Source organism: Maylandia zebra, linkage group LG14, assembly GCF_041146795.1.
Source record: "Maylandia zebra isolate NMK-2024a linkage group LG14, Mzebra_GT3a, whole genome shotgun sequence".
NCBI lineage: Eukaryota > Metazoa > Chordata > Actinopteri > Cichliformes > Cichlidae > Maylandia > Maylandia zebra.
This window is the reverse complement of record NC_135180.1, coordinates 18121872-18142786: the sequence shown is the minus strand read 5'-3', so window position 1 is coordinate 18142786 and position 20915 is coordinate 18121872. Positions and strand designations below refer to the sequence as shown.

The window sequence follows — 20915 nt, the reverse complement described above, 5'->3', positions numbered from 1 at the left end:
TTCTTCTGTTTTATTGTTATGATATTTATTATTTACCTAATACTTTGACTGCAGTGCAATGAGCAGACAGAATGATAGTCATTTTACAAGTTGGGATGCAATGATCCAATACCGGTGCTCTATTTTCCCCAGATTTAAAAACTACAACCTCACCGAGAGGAACTCATTAGGGACGTTTATGTAAGACTGCATTAGACTTGGGACTGCTGCTGCCTAAAAACTAAGTTGGCAGCCAAGCGTGAGTAAATAATCAGTGACTAAACAACAAAACAAAGACCTTTATTTAATGTTTGTTGACTATGTCACGACTGATATTTGATGTGCTTAACAAAGTCAGAATACCTACTGATATTGCATCATTCTGCTTTTAATCATAATAATATTAATATGTTTCTATTTGTCATAGATTTGCTCCATAATAGTTGCTGGATGCTGAGATTCAGTTTTAGTGTACCTTTCATATTAAAGAAGATTAAACCTGAGGTTATTGCTGTCCTTTTATCCATTTGATCAGATCATTCATTTATTTCATTCATTACTTTTTATTTCATTACTTTGCACATTCACAACAAATCCTGTAAAATCGATGAAACTGCTGTGAGTATTGTAAGTCTATAAACGATATGATTAAACATCCATTTGTGTCCACGTCAACACCTACGGCCAATTTAGAATCTTAAATTAGCCCAGCATGCATGTCTTTGGACTGCGGGAGGAAGCCAAAGCACCTGGAAACAACATGCACACTCATAACATACAGGCACCATGCCGGTGCAAACCTTCTAGACACAAAAAACTATTTGTTGGTATATTACTTTATATTCAAAAACAGGCCTGCTGACTTTTCACTATTTATCTTGCAGTGACCCCTTTAATTAAAAGTAATTATTTCACTTAATGCACAACTATTTTTTTTTCATATTATATGTACAAACTGTAAATCCAAAATAATATATGTAAAAAAATGTCAAGATACAAGGAAGTCAGTCATATTTTTTAATAACAATTTCAATATTGATTCAAAGGTACTTTGTAGTACACTTACACAATGATTATCAATGGCATAAAAAGAAAGACTTTTTTTGTCATTTTTTCCCCCCCACACAAACCACACAACCCTTCTCCTCTTGGACTCCACAGCACTGCTGCATGGTGGTCACATTTTCTGAAAGGTACCAAAATACATGTGTTATAGCCCAGTGAAAAAAACCAAACAAACCATATGTGACCCATATGTGCAAGTTAAATACTGCTCTGTGCATTTTTTCCATGTTGAACTGGCTACTCAGGCTGTCTCTTGGTGCCCAGCTGGTGGGCGTTTGACTACAGTGAGTCAAACTGGTGACTTTTAAAAATCGACCAGTTAATGCCAAAGTACTGTGGCAGCACAGTGTTTCTGCCGAGAGGAGATATGCACAACAAAAACGTGAATTTGTACGTTCCATCATCACCCGACGCAGTTACAAAAGTAAAGAGATATTTTTCTGGTATGTCGATGTGCAGCGAGTTTACAGCTGCCTTGTGTTGACCTAACTGCTAGAGCTCACGTTGCTTCCCGGAAGCACAGGCTTCAATGCTTGTGATTGTTCGGTGATCCCTTTAATGCATCTGCACTTCCTGCCTGTCAACTCATCTTTGTTCATCAGCTTTTCCCACTTATGGCACCAAGGAGAAAAAAAAAGTAAGCAGAGCAAAACGGCAGTGAAAAATTGGAGGCATAGGACGATGCATGCGCTCTTAAAACACAGATCACCTATAATGTGAACATATTTCTGAGGAGGTGTGTCCAGATTTGTGCCAAATTTAAGCGCTTTTGAAATGGAACTTACTGGCTAATGATTCGATCATACAATGTTAACTGTGCTTTTTATTGCTCAAAAACAACAACAAAATTCATCCACACTGGATGTCAATTTGAAGCCTCTCTCCCCCTGGCTATTCTTAAAAAAAAAAAGAAAAAGACCTCCCTTATTGTTTGTTTGTTTTTTGCTATACCCTTTAACGAAAAATCTTTTGTTTTATTAAAAAAAAAAAAAAAAAAACAAGAAACAACTGATTAACACTCCCACTCTCCTTGTTCTTTTTTTCCTATTCCCCAGTGGTGAAAGATCAGCCCAGAAAAAGGCCTTCATGAGAGTAATCGTGAGCCCGATTGGAAGAAGACATAAAGATGAATTAATTGGGAGATGAGAAAAACTCCGCTTTGGCTAAATCTGTTCCAGGTCTTCTGGGATCCTTTAAAAAGCCTATGAACAAAGCTCCAGTGTCAGCAACAAACAAGTGTGGAATCCAGTCCCACAGACCTTTGTGTTTGTTGCGTCTGAGGCTGGGCTAAAACTAATTGAGTAATAAAATCTGCCGTAAGCAGACACGAACAAACTCCTCACATCACTTCTCGCTAACCCACAACAAAGCCACTGAGAAACAAACTGTATTTTCCAAACAGCCTGAACCACATATTCTTATATTTGACACTTTACACAACTGAATGAAAATAATAATAATGATAGTCAACCATCCAAAGATAAAACCATCTTTCATTACATACATAGCATTGAATTACATTCTAGAGTTCTTAACATCACGAGTTAAATGAAAACAAAACAGCAAAAATAAAGTCACACTTAAAAGTTTTCCACTAACAATCGAATCCACATGGGAGGATAAACACTGCCATTTTCCATTAGGAAATGATCAGTTTGATCCACTGTTATCATATTAAGATATTGGCACAGGTACACAGCTTATGAAAACTTTTCTTGCTGTTTTTTTCCAATAACAGATTTAACTGTGGTTCAGTCAGATTTTTCTCAGTGTTTGTCCACCCATTCAAAAAAATACAATGAGAAAAAGTTGGCACTGAGTGGAGAAGCTCGAATGAATAGTGCTGTGAGGAACCTGGGGTTACATTGCAACTGAAGCTGAACTTTTCCTTCATATATTGTTAATAAATAAGAAAACTCATTTACATCCATCGTAAATCTTAATTTTAGTAGCTATGTTTTCGTCTTGAGTACCTAAAAACCTCTCAGTATATATAGAAAAAATATATTTGGTTCTACATACTCAGTACAGATAAATCGGCTCCTTCTGTTTAATTAGATTTATAATAACCCATCATCTTTCTTTATCAAAATGAAGCTTAAAGTAGACTGCTCCAATGAGCTTGGCTGAATAACGATTTTGATAAATCTGGGATGTAAAGAGACTGGATGATGATGAACACAGGCCCTTCATCTATATGCAGATGAGCTTCCTTTGTCAATAAATGAAATGTATTTTTCTTGCTCAGAATATCAGACTCAGTGTTCCAGAAAAACACAAAATGTTTATACTGGCTTACAAGCTTGTAAAAAGTCACTACAACAGATCAGTCAGCAATCAGACACCAACGCCTCAACTATCTCAAGTGAGCAGTAAAAATGTAAACGTCACTTCTGTAGGCAACATTCATCCTATTTATGTCACGAACGCTCTAGTGTCACACACTCTACTGCAAATAGAACCTCATCAGAATTTGAAGCAGGGGCATTAACAAGGATTTTACTTGTGTTTTCATGTCCACTGCGGTGATCCAAGCTTAGATTGACACAAATGAGGAATATAAAAAACACAATAATTACAGAGGAAGTCACCGTCACATGGTGTGCTGTTCAGAGCTTGGTTTAATTCTCTGGGTGTAAAGAAGTATATTTCATAAATTCCGCAGCCTCCTGCTCTGTATGTGAAACGTTAATGCTCTAAAAACAACACTGACCTGGTTAAAAATGTATTTCACTTCCTTACAAATCTTTAAGCCACATAAATAAATACTCAAACTTCTCTTTCATTTCTTATCAGTATAATATTACAACCTAACCTCTTAGTATGAATTATTCCTCTATACTCGGAACAACATTACCACACTGACTACCTAAATACCAAAATATCAAAATGCACATCCTCCAGTAAAAAAAAAACAAAAAAAGACAAACAAACAAAAGCAACATGAGACCAGCAGCTTCAGACAAACATACAAAAATACAGTCACTGATTTTTAAGACATCTAATTTACCACCTTCAGCGCTTCGGTTTTCAGTAAGCCGATTGCAGCAAAAGTAGTTTCATGAAACGCTTCCAAAAAGCCAACATTCAGGATGCTGATATTCATCTTGTAATGTTTTGTACAGCACAGTTTAGAGTCTAAATGCTGTTATTTTATCCTGAAAATGCAATCTAGCTTTCAACTCAGTTGGTCGATCATTCAGTCATATTGAGGAATGTTTCTTTTTTGCAACACTACTGCAGGCCTGAGAATTATCTTGAAATAATCAGTATCAATTTCTATCTCTGACTTCCAATAAGAAAGCTAAAATAAAGAGCAGATAGAACTACTTATAACTATATAACTGCTTGTGAGAAAAAGAGAAGAGGGCTTCGTTGCTCTCTGCCTCGAAAGATTTCACCAACACTTTTAAGAGTTAAATTATTTATAACATCCACTAAACTGCACTCAGACTGGTGGTCATCACGATACAATATAAGTGCTATAGTGACAAAGCAAACCTCTCTGGACATGCCCTGTCAGAGTACACAACCAAAAGTCTGTGTGGTGTTTACATAGTAAACATTACTCATTTTTTTCCCCCTGTTACCAAATTAAATAAAATTGCTAGCAAGGCAGTGAGAGAGGCTGCTCCGCCACACAGCACTCCCAGTCAAACTCATCCCTAATGGAGAAATAATGCTTTTTCTCATGCCTCCCTCTGCAAGAGTCAGTGGTGAGGGTCAGCTTAAATGCACCACTCCTGGACCTCAGAGTGAAAACCTTATTCTGTTCAGTAGCAATTCAGTAGAGTAGCAAACGTTTAAAATTGAGGCTTTCCTCACATTATGATCAACAGAGGAAAATAAGCATCGCAGGAGATTATTATATATATTTATATCTGGCTCTAAATCAGCATATATGGGTTGAGAAGCAACAGGAATCGTCCTGATAACAGGTCGACTGATTTTATATTTTCATCCAAAAGGTATGAAAAATGACTGTGTGTCATTTTGATCGGCAGCTGACCGCATCTGGATTAAAAGATATTTTTAAGCGCAGGGATTATCAGTCCAATTCTATAAAGTGCATTTATCAGACTTAGTCGACACATTTTGCGGGGACATCAACAGGAAATCAAGATTTTGCTGAACATGGTCATCACCATTATCAAGAGAACAATCATTAACGGAGTTCATGCTAGATTATTGTGAGCCATCATGTTTGGGATTCAGGAGGCAGGATCGGGTCTGGTTTTCTGTTGCTTGCTCTGCATTTGTTGTGAATTAGAGTTCCCCAATTTCACCTGGAAAAAAAATCCCATGATGCTAACTTTTCCTACTGTGTAATAATTACAACATACTCTTAAAACCTACGTCTGTAGATTTAAGGTGATGTCACAGAGAATAAAGAGAATAAGATAGCAACTGATGCAAGCACTGATCCTGTCTTTTCTGCAGGGGTAGCTCTTATGCCTTTTTCAAGGGGGGTGGATAACACGCAGTTGAAGTGCTGAAGCAAGCTCCGTGTTACTCTATCGCCGCATTATACGGCATATTAATGGGCTCCTCCCAAATAATAGCTCAACAATAGGGCAGGTTAATTTTTAACAACAGGTCAGGACACAGATTATTAAAATTAAATGAGTAGTTGTAGCAGTAGTGATGCAGCAGTTTCAGAAGAAGAGGGGCGAATTTTGTCTGACATTATATTCATAAGATCTTAGATGATTTATTCTTTCTCATATACAAAAACCTCTGAGCAATAATCTGAGATTGTTGTTGTGTGCATGTGTGTATTTTTCCATTTGGGAACCAAAGAAAAAAATATTTTCTTGTTTTGACTTGGATGCATACCACTAAGGAGACACGACATCAGGTTTATGACTTAATAAACCTGTTCACCCCACACAAAAAGCAGCAAAAAAGTACAACAAATGATGGCACCAACAGTTAATGTCCTTACCGATTTAAATCTGCAGCCATGTCTTAAACAAACTGTACTCTAAACTGAGTAAGTAACACTGCAAAAATAGGAAATTACCCCCCATTTGTTGATTATTTGAAATCAACAAATGTCCTAATTTCATTCAATATAGATTACAAAATGCAAAGAAAATTTTCAACTAATCTCTCCACCCTCCTCCTGGTTCAATTGTCCTCCACAGAGTAAAGAATGATGAAAAAGAACCAGAAAACAGTGTTTTGATTTGATTTAACATGTGCACCTTGTGTACAGATGGATAATATTGCTTTTACACTGGAAAATGTGGAGTATTTATATAGAAAATATCCAAAACAATATAAATAGTTTTACATTTAAATCTTTTTTTAAGAAACCACGTATTTACCCACAACTGAGTAAGCTAGACCCTTCCTAACCCCTTTGGCACAATAGTCATATTAATATTATTATATTGTATGTATACAAGACATCTGAATAGGAATGGTCACTCACACATTCAGAGTAGTAACACAGTTTCTGTAGTCGTAACACATATTGGTACTGTATGTTATAAGATAGCTCAAAAAGATCTTTTTTCTTTTTCTTTTTTAACATTTGCTGATATGTAAATAAACGTACTTTCATCTGAAACAAAACAGAACTGTCATTGCATGCCCTTAGTATTTACAGAGTCATTTTGTCTGAGTTTGTTCTTGCTGGCTACTGTAGAGCACAAATTCGTAAGTAAACTCAAAAAGGAGGAACCAGACTGTGGACTATCATGATGGACAACAATGCAGCACTGATTTTTGGTGTGTTGTGTTTATCAACGGTCCAATTAGTAATCGCTTTAATGGTATGTGCACACTGTATACACGCCACATGAAGATAAAATGTATTTAAAAAACTGCTCGTGTTGTGTATGAAAACCTCCTGGTTTTAATTTTTTTTTGTATTTGTGTTTTTTGCTTTGCTTTGCAACAACTGATTTTCTCGGTTGAAGGAGCTGAAACAAAGCCAAGGCCTTGTTTCTCAAAAGCATCTTAGTAAATATATTCAGTGGCACATTTTTCCTCCAGGTACAGGCGTTGGCACATATATAAGAACACTCTATTTAAAGGCATACCCAAAATCTTAAAAAGCCAAATCTAATCTCCTACAAATATATGAACTACCGTTGCCAAACACTTTGAGTTCACTCACATTTTCCTCAGTCTAGGATATATGGCACGAAGCCAGACTCTAAAGACTAAACCAATGGACTTAAATTCTTACTGAAGTGAGAATACTGACGGCATGAAGCTACAGGCGGTAAAGAAACAACTAGCCTTATTGTCTTGGTCTTAATTCAATAATTAAAATGTCAAATCTCAAAAACACATTGCTATTTCGTAGGGGATCATTTGCATCTTGCTTCTATTTAACCATGACTTCCTGAAGTATTGTCATCACCACACGGTTGCCAGGCAACTAACAGAGACTTCCTACATTTACCTGACAGATAAAGCATGAGAGTGGTATCGATTGCCTGCTCTTGTAACCGCAGCCAATTTTCCACAATAAGGAAGTATTCCTTTAAGTCAATACTACTTGAGGTCTGGGTAATTTTCAAGTCTGTGTTTTCCTGGATCTGCATCACTGACATTTTTATTTGGCTATACTGGATGTCAGTCATCATCAACAGTCAACCAGTATGGTCTTGTGAGACTAACAGTAATGTGGCAGCAGTGTATTAAGTAAACCTAACATTTAAAAAAATCTACCTAATGCTCAATTTTTGTGAACATCTTTGGTTGTTCTGCCACCTTTGTTTAAAAAATAAAATAAAAATCATAGCACCTGAGCAACAGATGGACCTCATAGTGGCTGAGGAGGACGCTCCCCAGCTTGAATCTATCAATTTGCACCCACTGACATTATAGATTGCCGTGATTTCAATTAAACGCATTCAGAGCACTGTCTGTGATGAAACAGGACGACTGTGTCTTGCTGACATATTGTATAGAGAAAATGTCATGACTGGGATCCAGCTAAGCCTCGCAAAATGCAGTGTTAAATGTCACACATCAACATTCAGCTTTGAGATCAGACGTCTGCCAATGATCCACCTGAATCTCATTTAATGACTAAGATGTTTATGGTAAAACAAGGCCTGGTCTTTTCAGTCCCTCTGTTGTCCTCTTTCTCAAGTCACACACAGAAAGCTACAAAAGGTTTGGTCCCAACAGCTTCAGGAGTCATGTAGAAAACATACATTCAAACTTCTGAAGAAAACTCATTGGAAGAGTAGAAAATACTGAAATGATCGCAGGATAAAAGAAAGCCGTGAGACAGAAAGGGACCAGGGACATAAATAGCTTAGATTGGGAAGCTGAATAAATGAAAAGGTGGTTCTTAACATAGTGCCTGTATATGTTAACACTGTTGATGCAATGCACTTTGTCAGAAGCGTGTTGGATTTAATAATCAAAGAAAAATCTGTAACCTCATACATATTTACAGTGTTTCCCTTACATTGTATTTGTATCAGTGTGCCCACAGTTGTGTTTGTCAATGTGCACCTGTGTAAATGTGCCTACGAGCCAATGTATGTGCCCTTGATAGCCTCTGACGATTCTTATAGGCTGAAGGAGTCTTTATTCATCAATACTGTTTGCTGTCATGTTGCCATCATATCTGATTAACTAAGATACAGTAAAAATACACTCACATTACCCCGCACACACGCACAGACACACACACACACACACACACACACATCCACAGTCTCTAATTAGTTGATAGCCAAGTTACCTTAAGGCCACTACCCTAACTTCAATGATGAGTAGCCTCAGACCCTCACAAATGATCCCTGGCCTTACTGGTGCCAAAACACTTCAAAGTTATAGTGGCCAATTTTGCAGTTTTCCATCCACATTCGTGAGAAACGGCAAGAAAATACAACATGGGCAAGTTTCTTAGACTCGCAACTCACTGCAAACATGTAAACACAAACACAGTTTGGTGTCTTCACCAAACTTGTCCTACATTTGTCGGGCAAATGGATTTGTCTACCCATTATCTCTTCTGTTTACAAGCTGTGTTGTTTTTGAGTGCTTTTCTTCATTTCTGTGATTCATCTCTGCCTCACAGTGAGGATGAACTCTGGCTGTAGTTTCTGAGTGTCAGTCTGGTGTATCTGGGCGAAGGGGGTGAGGGGGGAGGGTGGGACGGGACTGGAGGGAGACAAAGACCTGTCTCAGAGACAGGTGAGCCACTGCTGGAAGCCAGAGAGTCACGGAAGGGTGACGGAGGAGTCAAAGCGATTAGCTCCTCCTCCAACTCTGCCCTCCTCAGAGGGGAGTCGGTGAGGCAGGTGAGCCGACCCCCTCGCATGGGGGAGCGGGACGGGGAGGCCTGGGAGGCCTGGGAGTGAGGGGGTGGCAGGGGGTAAGGTGAATGAGGCATAGAGTGAATGGGACAGCCACCCCGGCCTCCAAAGCTTGATTCAACAGGAGGAAGCGGCTGGACATCAGCGTAGGTGGTGAGGGTCGGGGGCATCTGGAGTTCACGGGGTAACAGATAGGGGTCGGCGGGATGAGGAGATGGAGGTGTGTGTTTCTGCATGTGTGAGTGTGATGGGGAGGACGAGAGCATCATACTGTTGAGCTCCGTTATGTTGGCAGTGAAGCGGTTAACCACACAGCTGATCTGATCCATCAGTGAACTCTGGGGCTCCCCTGGGCGATCGTCCACAATAACCAATCTACCGTCACTCCCTGTAACAATAGAGCCGCTGCTGGGAGGACCGCAACTGCTGCCGCTGCCGGCGCTGCAGATGCTGCTCGGATACTTTGGAATACTGCCCATCTGAGGCTCCTCTCCCGAACTCGCTCCTATTCTCTGGCTGACTGTGCTGATCGGTGAAGGCGTCTGTGGCCGGTATGTGATCGAGTAGCGCTCCTCTGCTTCTGAGAGCTCATACAGGGTCTTGTCGGTGACATTGTCAGGATGAGTGGGGAGAGAGGCCATGGACGGGAGTGAGGGCAGAGGGACATGTGGTGGCAGGTCAGCCCCACTGCAGTAATGTTCCTCAGGGGTTTTGGAGAAAGGCTTAATAACAGCAGTCTGATTGTTCTCTTTCTTCTTGATGTGGAATGACAGACGCTGCCACAGGTGGTTCCCACGTGAACTGCTGCGCTCTGTCTGTGCCCACGACACTGATTTACCATTGGAGCTACAGAAAAGGATGAAAAAGAGACAAGAGAGTGATGGGGAAAGATTTCATTTATTTTGTGCATGCACCAAGTTTGACAGAAGGCTGTCTAAAGGATTATAAACATTTCTCTTACTTCTTTGAACTGAAGACACATTTTTCTGGCATTAATAATAAGTATTGTTTTAATATTCTACTCAGAGGATTTGCTTGTGGTTCTGTTATTACTGTATGGCACACAACACTGTATATCATTCCAAACCCAAGATAGTACTGCTAAATAAATTTTTTGTTTATCATTTGTTTATCCTACAGTTCGACTCATTATGCTGCTCATTAATATTTTAAGTCTTTCTTGTTAACAGTCGTGTGAAAAAGAAAGGTAGAGATCTTGTATGAAACTAAGTACACCCTTACTGCTTCCACAGGAACTAAGATGATAAGTAGCAGCGAGGTGTTGCTAATCAAATCCACTTGATTAACTGATCATTAACCATTGTGAACAATTCTTTTAAAACAGAAGTCTTGGCAGCACATTGCCAAGGAGGAAAATATCATCAACAATGCTCTTAGTTGTACATTTGTTGGTGCCCTTCAATCTGGGATGGTAAAGAGACCATTCTCAAACAATTTAAAGTCCTCCACAGTGAAGAAGAACTAACAGACATTCAAAACAATTGTCAGTCTTCCCAGGAATAAATGCCCTGGCGAGGTGAATATGTGCCAAAACCCAAGAGCTACATCTCAGACTCTAACATTTAACATGTTAATTGAGGCCTTTAAAGTTAATCACACCGCAAGTAGAAACAGACTGAACAAGTATAGCTTGTTTGGAAGGGTTTGCCAAGAGAAAGCCCCTTCTCTAAAAACAACATAGAAGCACAACTTTACAAACTTGCATCTGAACAAATCACAAGACGATCTGAGAAAACTCATATAGAAATTTGTGAAAGAAAGTGATTGAATCATACAGTGCATTTAGTACTTCACAGGACTGTTTCTTTATCACATGTCTGTGTTGATTAGTACTGTTAGTTAATACTATATATAAAAACGTATCCAAATGGAGCCTTTACTCGGACAAAGAAACCAGTTTGACTTTATAAGCGTAGTAATTTAAAGCTTATAAAATCAGTAGCTTGTTCTTCAGTGTTCTGTCAGGTTCTTTCATCCTGCTTTTATTTCTTCCTCCAGCTTACTTTTCTCCCCGCTTCACATCAGTCACAGCGCTTCCACCCTCTTACCACCACCTCCATCCCTTTGTCAGGTTAATTAGTGTGATTAATCTAAAGTTGAACTCCTGATTAAAAGTCACACCGCCATGGCTGGGAGTGAAACGAACTGAAATCACTCTGGAGACACACAAACCCACACACAGGCTGTGATGCTTACACTCACACACACACACACACACACACACACACACACACACACACACACACACACACACAAACCATACGCCATGCATGTTGATTGAGCAAACCTGACAAAGCCAAGAAAGAGTTGATTATCTTATCTTAAATTTGATCCTATTAGAAATAGGGGTTTTGGAAGGCTTCTTGAGGGGCTACGGTTCTACCAGAGCCATTACAAGAAGAGAGAAACCACTTTAAGAATCATAAACAGAAGTTACTAAAACAATATAGAAGTATGAGCCATCCATGCCACCAAAAGGACAAATATTTGCTTTGAAACTAGTGGAGCATCATCAGTGGTGATGTTGCACTGAAGCAAGCAAGGTTTGCAGCTCCACTGGAATTTGCAAATCAATTATGATCAATACCTACACCCTTACAGGTTTGTTCACACACTTACTCACACATTTGTCTAAAAGTGTGATCATCTATCATTAACCCTTTACTTTGCACTCACTGAAATATTAGGAAATCTAAATTCAAAAACCCTACAATGTTTTTTTAATTACTTTTGCATGTCATTTGTGTGATTATGGCGCAGATCAAGTTGTTACATATGAATTCTGATCTGTTACAGTTTTTTACAGACGCTAGGACACATTTCCCAATACTTAGGTCACTTTTGCAAAACACTTCACACAATCCTCCTAACTGACCGTCAGCTTGGCAAAGCAGTTCATTTCACATTCAAAATGCACTACAACTACCAAAACACTTCATTCAGGTCTCAAATAAACTCATTCTTCCAGAACACTAGCAAAGGTTGACAGCCGACAAACACACTTTGTCACCCACAAAACAATGACCTAAAAAACACTAACAACATGTAGCATTACACAGTGTTTTCTTGTGTAAACCAAGGACACATCTCTGTTTATAATTTCAATATATGTTACTGGAATGAATCAGACATCATGCAGAATTCGTTACAGTTTTTTCTGAATGCTTAAACCCTAACTGTGATTCCTGTAGCACAATCTCTAAAACTATTCAGACTTATAGCAAAACCACTCACTGAGTTTGCAAAACTAAAAGCACAAAAACTGCTTTGCACTCAGTTTGCAATTTTGTAACACACACTTTGCAAGACTGTAGGCACAATTCACTGCACAACACTCAATTACCAAATTTCCAACACACTCCTAGCAAAAGTATACACATGTACGGCTATCATTAACACTAATTTGCCAACTGTCTGGCACACTTTCACATGTGAAAACTTTTTTAGATAATTAGTTCACTTTGCAATCAGCCTAAGCACTATAATACAGGTAAGCTGTGTGTGCGGAGTACAATGGAGGGAGCAGAAAGAGTGAGAAGTAGAGGAGGCCGAGGAAGAGGACGTGGAGGTGAAGAAGTAGGATGAAGAGGACGACAAGGACAAGGAGGAGCAAGAGGAAGACGAGGAGGGGGGAGAGGAAGATGAGGAGGGGGGAGAGGAAGGGTAGGAAGAGTAAGAAATAGAATTGCTGATGACATCAGAGCTACAATAGTGGACCATGTAATCAGCCGTGGAATGACCCTGAGGGTAGCTGGCCAACGGGTCCAGCCTAACTCGAGCCGCTACACTGTAGCAAGTATCATAAGGACTTGAAATGAGAATCGGTTAGTACAGTCACTTTGCACAAAGATTTGTAGCACTGCCATATGCCAATGAGAAACACACCAATACCATTGATGTAAAAATGCTGAAATTGTTACTTTACAGAATTGCTAGATGACCAGATGCTGGGGGCAGAGGAAGCATGTTCACTGCAGACCAAGTAATCCATATAGTCATTATGGCGATTGCAAATTATCCTATACTTGGAAATAAACACTTGTGTTTGTTTTGATGTACTTGAAGTTTGGATCCCTCTATGCTTATGGATCTATGACAGAAGTATGAGCTCAAACTGACATAGCCTACCTTGTGCACAGAGAAAGCAAAAGCCAGATGTGTTTTGTATTCATACCATCAGTGTGCAGTTGGCGCATTGTGTGCTTAGTAGATGATGGCTTGTGTGTACTGTTTGATACGGAAACACCATTTTTACGAAGGTGTGAAGAGTTAATCCAGCTGTGTTTGCTTTTGCAAGAGAACTACAATGTTTTGATGATTGGGTGACAGGTTTTCTTATTTGTGTGAAGAGTTTTGCAAAATTAGCCAATAGTTACAAAAAATGTGCTTAAGCAATCAGAAAAAACTGTAATATTTGTTTATGTATTTTTATTTTTTTGCACTGAGTAATCCCAAAATACAAGAATTTGTATACACACCATCCACTGATACACATACAACAGTAATGCTAATCTACTCGGTCTCCTCCATTTGGCCACAGGTTCTCATCCACATCACATCTTATGTCATCTAGGGCAATACACCTAGGAAAGAATCTTCTGGCATGCCAGGATTGAAGGAGTTGAAAAATTGAAGGAGTAACACCTGTGTAGATGTTCATCTACAATGAGAATCAGCTGTGGCTGGTTAAACTGCATTTTTAGATTTAAAATATGTTTCAATAAAATATTGCTGTTGAATTTTGCTGTCTTTTTAAGTTTTGCATTGTGTTATTGTTTTGGCCATAAGTTTAACAGTTTTGACAACAGTATGTAAGCACATGCAAAGTGTCCTGTACGTACAAAGCTTTTTGGCAGTTGTTGTGTCTGAGTGAGAAAATAATTCATGAAATTTGAGAGATGTAGTCATTGGATGCATTTTGTGCCAAAACAATGATAACTGGTCCTCAGTTTAGCCCACATAGACTTCTGTTGTGCTCACTGTGTGAGGAGTTTTGCAAACGTGACCTAAGTATTGAGAAATGTGTCCTAGTGTCTGTAAAAAACTGTAAAGGCTGGACAGAAGTTACGAAAGATAAGAAATTTCACAGAATTAAGGTAATTTAGATTTTATTTAAATCTAAATTACAGATTGAGAGCAAACATCAACTTTTATCTGAAACTGACTTTTTTGTTTTTATGAAGGAATCAGCTTGTTGATGAGAGCTGGGTCTCACACTACTACCCACAGAGGTAACAGCAGTTTATATTGGAATAGTCCATTGTGTCCAAGCCTCCAAAGAAAGGGCACAAGATAAAGACCACATCCTAGAATGTACTCATCTTCTTTTTGTTGGATAATCACCTTGAATTTGACTACAGTCACTTTCACCACACATATTACTACTGTGATATCTGTGGGCATCCGAGGAAGAGCATTTGGCACATAACACCACAAGCCATCATGCACCTGCTCTCAGTGCAATGAACAAGGCAGGAATAGTTTGACCACACAACACACTTGCTGCTTGCCACTGCCAGATTTGGCTCCCTGTGATGTAAGGGAGCCAATTTTTAAAATGAGACGAGCAAAATTCAAATCACATTTGTTTCTTACTTTTAATGTTTGGTTTCCAAACTTTAAACCTTTCACTGAAGATTTCAGGTTTATCACTATTTATCAGAACCCACTGAAAAGATTCCAGGTAGAACATTTATAAAAGTTTCCACCAGAAAACAAAACTGATTCATGTATGGGGACAAGTCGATGAACCCTGTTAAGGTCTGTTTACTCCCTTAATTTCTGAGAATATCCTGAAGGTAAATCCAGTATTTTTCCACAGTTCAGACATCAGTCAAACATGTCTTTTCTGTTTCCTCGGGTTTGCTGGACTCATGTCTGTATGTGTCTGTTCAGTTTACACAATGACAGCACCTCAAAGGCAACAGTTTCCAGCCCTGCACTGAAGAGACAGACAGCCCTCTGCCAATTATCACCGCCCACAGAGGATGACAGGACCATAAGAGAAAAGGGGAAGAGCAAAGTAAAGCGAATGAAGAAGGAAACACTTGTGACATTTCATATAAGAGTGTGATTGAAATCTTGCTTGCCAAGCGGGGTGTGCTGGAGGAACCTGCTGACAAACAAAAATATTCCTTGTCTATTTTTTCTCCCCTTTTCATTTCGGGCAAGTGGCTTTGCGTCACTCCCTTTGTGTCTTTTGATCGGTTCCTTGTCACTGTAGATGACTTGTGGATGGCCTTAAGCAGGGTGTGAAAGCTATTATGTCTCTTTGATCAAACTACTCCTTTACCCTTTTCTTTTCTTCTTTTCTTATCACTTCCCCTCTTCATCTCTCTTTCTCTCTCTATGCATCTTCTTCTCCATTTATAATTCTCTTTTTAGTATTTTCCTTAACCCTTCTTCAGTTCATTCCAATCTCTTCCTTTGCTGCATCTCCATTAGGCAATTGTCTGCAGTTCATGTCAGGGTCAGAAGAACAGTCAGGCAGACTCGATGGAGTTCAGAGAATCAATCTCTTAGAGAGCTTAAACACACCGACACACACGTACATGCACACACCATAAATAGTCTCAGAGTGCGCTATTGGAGAAATGGTGCCTTGGAATATAACGGAAGAGCAACCCGGCATTAACCTGGTCAACAAGCCTCTTGGGTACACACAATCCACACACGCAGAAATACCTGAGTGTCTCTCCAGTGGAGCCTCTCCGTTTCCACAGGTTAACCAGACTGGAGGAGCGGCTGGCAGCTGAGGATGATTTGCCATCGCCCACATGCATGCGCACCACCGTGCTAGTGGTGAAGGCACTACGCACATTACGCTCTGGTTTAGCCAGAATGATGTACACCTGATGGAAACGGTTAGATATGAACAGTGACTACTTGTTGTCATTTACTGCAAAGATTAACGGCACTATGCAAATTTCTGGAGAGACTTTGATTGCGTTGGCTACACAAATTGGTCTTTTAATCTTTTTTTTTAGAATAATAATCAAGCCTCTCATGACTCACCTTAATATTCTAAACATATTATAAAAAGAAAATTCTCAAAAGAAGCTTCTGCTAAGTATTTTTGATTGACTGAATTTCTTGTTTAGGCTTTTTTTTTTTTTTTTTTACTGTAGTGACACTGTACGAGAAAATCTAGATCCTGATATTACAAGTGCTGAAACATCTGTGATTAAAATATCAAAAGAGATGTTCTCTTGAATCTTAGCATTTATCTATTCAAATATTTGACTCAAATTCTCACAACTGGTGGGGAACTACAGTGAGCTCTGTTGCAATGGTCATTTGAAGCTTAATGTAGTTTATGCACAGATTTAGATAACAACTATAGTCGGATTCAGGTAATATTCATAAAAACAACAGACAAGCAATCAGAATGAAATAAAAAGCAATTTAAGCAAAGCAACCTTACCTTGGGTACAAACATGCAGCACAGAGCCACAGTGGCACTCAGGCTGACACTGAAGCACATGGTGATAATTTTGTAGTTAGAGCCAAAGTAGATGGGTACAAATGCCAGCCAGATAATACAGGTGGTGTACATTGTAAAGGCAATGTACTTAGCCTCATTGAAATTAGCTGGGACGTTGCGGGTCTTGGAGGGAAAAAGAAAGAGAAGCATAAGTAAACATTCCTTCATTTCCCTTCACAATTGCTGTTGTGCATTTCGCTGTGATCAAGAAAAATAAAGCAAATGTAGACATTCTTTACAGTATATACAGCGATACACACTCTTAACCCCTTACAGTTGTCATTTTATTGCTGGCCACACCGATCTGTGCGAGTGAATTAGGTGAGGCATTTGGCCTGCAAAGTTAAATTGGTTTACTCAGCTGCTGTGTTTAAAACTCGGTTAATTTATTTGTTTGAAGTGCAGTGCATTTATCTTCTGTCTCTTTTTACAATTCTGCTCTCATACTCCGCAGAAAATGGATGGCCGCTGGTCATGGATAATCACAACATTGACTTTATAATTTGATTGGGGTAACATAATTTCATTTACTGCCGGCAAAAGATTTTAGAGAGGCAAAACCACAGTGGCTTAATCATTTTTTTTCACATTATGTCTGTGTAAACCTCCTCATATGTAGAGACACTCATACAGAGTATCTCTACGGATAACAACACACTTTTATTGCATGTCAACAGCGTTTAGAGTTCTCTAACTGGCAGCTTTGCCAGTTGTAACAACATGTTTCAGTCGTGTTCGATACTGTGTTATAGAAATAATGCAAAATTGTCACAGGTATTTTTGATATCGAAGTGGTAATGGGAAAAAGTGACAAACACTATCTCGTACCTTGAAGGCATAAAAGGTGCAGCTAAGGATAAGCAGGCCGTTGTATCCCAGCGGGGCAACCACGCCGAGGTTCGTGGTGTTGCAAATGAGGTTGACCTGGCGGATGCTGGGATAGTCGTGGATGACCTGCAGACACCAGAGGAAATGTGACATGCGTGTTATCCAAAGTGTGACAACACTGTTGCTGTCACGTCTTTAATACAAATAAGAATTGACCGTAGTAAGTCAATGGCGGCATGTAAAATTACAGTTATGGAAGTAATTTCACTGACATTTCATGATTATGCTGCCCACTTCTGATGTACAATATTTATTGGTTTATTGAAAATGAATTCAGGCATTTCAGCAGATAAGAACCAAATTTGATGGTAATCAACTTTACAAATTATATGTGCTGTCAGAAAATTTTAAATTGAACAACTACAGACTTACAAGTAGATGTCTCAATATCCAGCTAGGCTACATCCATTTAGGGGTATACACTAACATTTTAAGCTTTGGTCTTGTTTGAATTCTTACTGCCTTTTATCTGCCAATCAAATCAATTATTTATAATCAGTGAAATTTCTGTTGACAATCAAATGTGAAAAACATGTGAAACCGGTGAAGTAGTTTAACACATTTAACAGAACTCAAAATACAAAAATCCAATAAGACACTCTCCTAATTTCTAATAGGGCAAATCTGCAATCTGTTATATTTCAAACTTAACATCCTCTGGTTATTGTTTATTTTGTTTTATTTTATTAATCTTCTGATTTGTCTCCTACTTCTGATGATATTTTTTCTATTAAAACACACAGAGCCTACCTCCGGGGGCTCCATGAGGAAGAGAGCCACAATGATGCCCAGCTGTAGCAGTATGAGGAGGAAGGCAATGATAAGCTGAGCACAGGCAGACATGAAGCGAGGTTTCTTTGTGCAGATCTTCTTCTTGCTTCCTGCCAGGATCCGAGCAATGCGGTTTGTCTGGGGTCAGATTCCAAACATCATCAGGACATATAGTACATACTGAATATGCTGCAATCTGCGTTCTCCGTTCCTACAGAGCACTCACTGTTATTATGCAGGCATATCAATGAAAAACACATTAACTGCACACTTTTCACAACTTGTGGACCCACCATTTCACTCAGGCCTTACCTTGGTGACAAGTGCAGAGTAGCTCATGGCAGGTGACAGGCCTATTCCCAGTCGCTGGAGGTAGCAATGGATGACGTGGGGTTTGGCTATGAGGGTAAAGGTACACAGGTATCCCAAACAGATACCTGCCAGTATTATGTAACACAGTTCCCTACTGGAAGATTTCACGACTGGAGTGTCCCGGAATCTGAATATCCACATTCATAAAGACACGCAAGCAAGAATTTAAATAAACAGGAAGGAAAACAATTTCAAAAATCCAATGAAATAAAAGGGATATGTTACCTAATAAAGACTGCAGTGACAAAAAATGTAGCCATTAGACCGAGGCAGGCAAATACCACAGCAGCAATGGGTTCAGGGTCTCCCCATCGAAGGTATTCCACTGGTATTGGGTCACAGCCTGGGGACGTGGGGGACATCAGTTTGTTAATGTATTTTTTCAGAAAAGATCATTCACTGATCATCAGTTTATTTGACATGTGACACACAGGAATATATATGGATAATAAGATTTAGGTAACAATAGCAAACTATTGTTCAGCCTTTACTTTATGCTCATTCTCACACTTTCTTTTTCTTATATCCAGTTTTAACCATTCTGAATAAAATTGGTCTTCGGTTGCTTTCTAAAGGGCCAACAGCTTGCACAGGTCGTGGTTAGAGTTGTACATGTTAGACCTCCAGGCAAGAAATGCTTGCGAGTTATCCGTTGTGCCGAGCTTTGCCTGCAAAGTATGCAACTTTTGTATACAGGTGTGGGTCTGATTTAGTATAAAAAGCATGAGAAGCAAACAGGGAGGAAGGAAGGGGGTTGTTGGTGTAGGTGCCCAAATGAGATGATGACTGTTTAATTACTATCAGTATGAAATCTCTCCACTATTGAACTATGGGACCTTTATTTATCACAAATTACAGTTTTATTTTTTTCCCTTGCACCTCCTTCACTGCTATTTGGAATACTACTTCTAATAATACTTTACAAATACGTCTTTGTACTTCACTTTCCTCTTCTTATCCATCCTCCTGGTCTTTCTTCCTCCTTCCCTGTCATTCACCATTTCTTGTCTGTCTCCTGTTGCTCACCATTTCTTTGTAATAATCCATCCATCACTCTGCCCGCTTCTATTTCCCCGAATATCTTCCTCATCTCTCCTCATCCTCATACCTCCCACCTACTCCTGTAATTCTCTACCTCCATCTCTGTCTTCCTCATAGGCAAGGAGATAAAGTGTCATTAATTAAAGGGACAGTTCTAATTACGAGCCGTCTTAATGCTTGCTGAATTATTGGTCAGTCTAGACATACTTTAGAGGGAAGAAATGCAAATAGTCTCTTTCTAATTCTCTTTCTGCCCCCTGTATATTTTATTTTTTAACCTTTTTTTCTTCCATTTTCTCTGCATGCAAACAGAGAAAAAGATCATTAAAGAAATAACTTAAGAAATCCATAAACTTTGTATTTAACATGGTTAACAAAGTTTAATAAATCAGTAATGAGGTTAGGTCTAAGGGCGTAAACAAAAGCATAAATGGGAGCCAAAGGGCCAGTAAACAAACAGAGAAGCAAAGTCAGGCAGGACTTTCAGACTGAAATGACTGAAAAGCCCAAAGTGAAATATTAATGGAATGAAAACAAATTAAAATCTTTCTGAAATACAATTAAAAATAATTTAATGTATCCGTATCTGTTTCTTTGTCATCTTAAGAATATTTGTGATGTTATGTTTATGCTGTTAAATCTATACCTATACAGCTGTTCCACATAATAAACAAACTCAAAAACAATAACTACAGTACCTGTCTTTTCCAGTCATACAAGCTCAAGACCACCCACTAATGACAACGTGAGGTGGGTGGAAATTTAGCTCCAATTAATCTAGATGCTGGGTGGGAAATCCCAGATCAGTGTTTCTCCTCGTGGGCTTTCTCAGAGCAGTCAGAAAGCATTTGCATAGTCAGCAATTTGATAATTAGTTAGTTCATGGAACCTGCAGGAAATGCTGCAACGCTTGAGTGTAAACCAAACTGGTGCACGAAAGGAAGAGTGACCATTTGAAGTGAGCAGTCACAATAAAGTTTTTCAAACAATCTCAGACTCAG

The 20915-nt window shown here is 39.0% G+C and overlaps 1 protein-coding gene across 2 annotated transcripts in view; it reads right to left on the bottom strand.

The window, feature by feature from the left end:
• grm5b (glutamate receptor, metabotropic 5b) overlaps nucleotides 1-20915 on the bottom strand; it is a 93054-nt gene continuing 72139 nt past the window's right edge. For both annotated transcript variants that reach the window (XM_076892389.1, XM_076892390.1), the window contains exons 12-18: nucleotides 19099-19216; nucleotides 18814-19000; nucleotides 18481-18639; nucleotides 17671-17796; nucleotides 16783-16965; nucleotides 16044-16210; nucleotides 1-10184 (exon numbers count right to left, since the gene is read on the bottom strand). In XM_076892389.1, coding sequence (XP_076748504.1) covers nucleotides 9095-10184; nucleotides 16044-16210; nucleotides 16783-16965; nucleotides 17671-17796; nucleotides 18481-18639; nucleotides 18814-19000; nucleotides 19099-19216 — 2030 coding nt within the window. In that variant the 3' untranslated portion in view covers nucleotides 1-9094. The remainder of the gene's footprint in view (nucleotides 10185-16043; nucleotides 16211-16782; nucleotides 16966-17670; nucleotides 17797-18480; nucleotides 18640-18813; nucleotides 19001-19098; nucleotides 19217-20915) is intronic.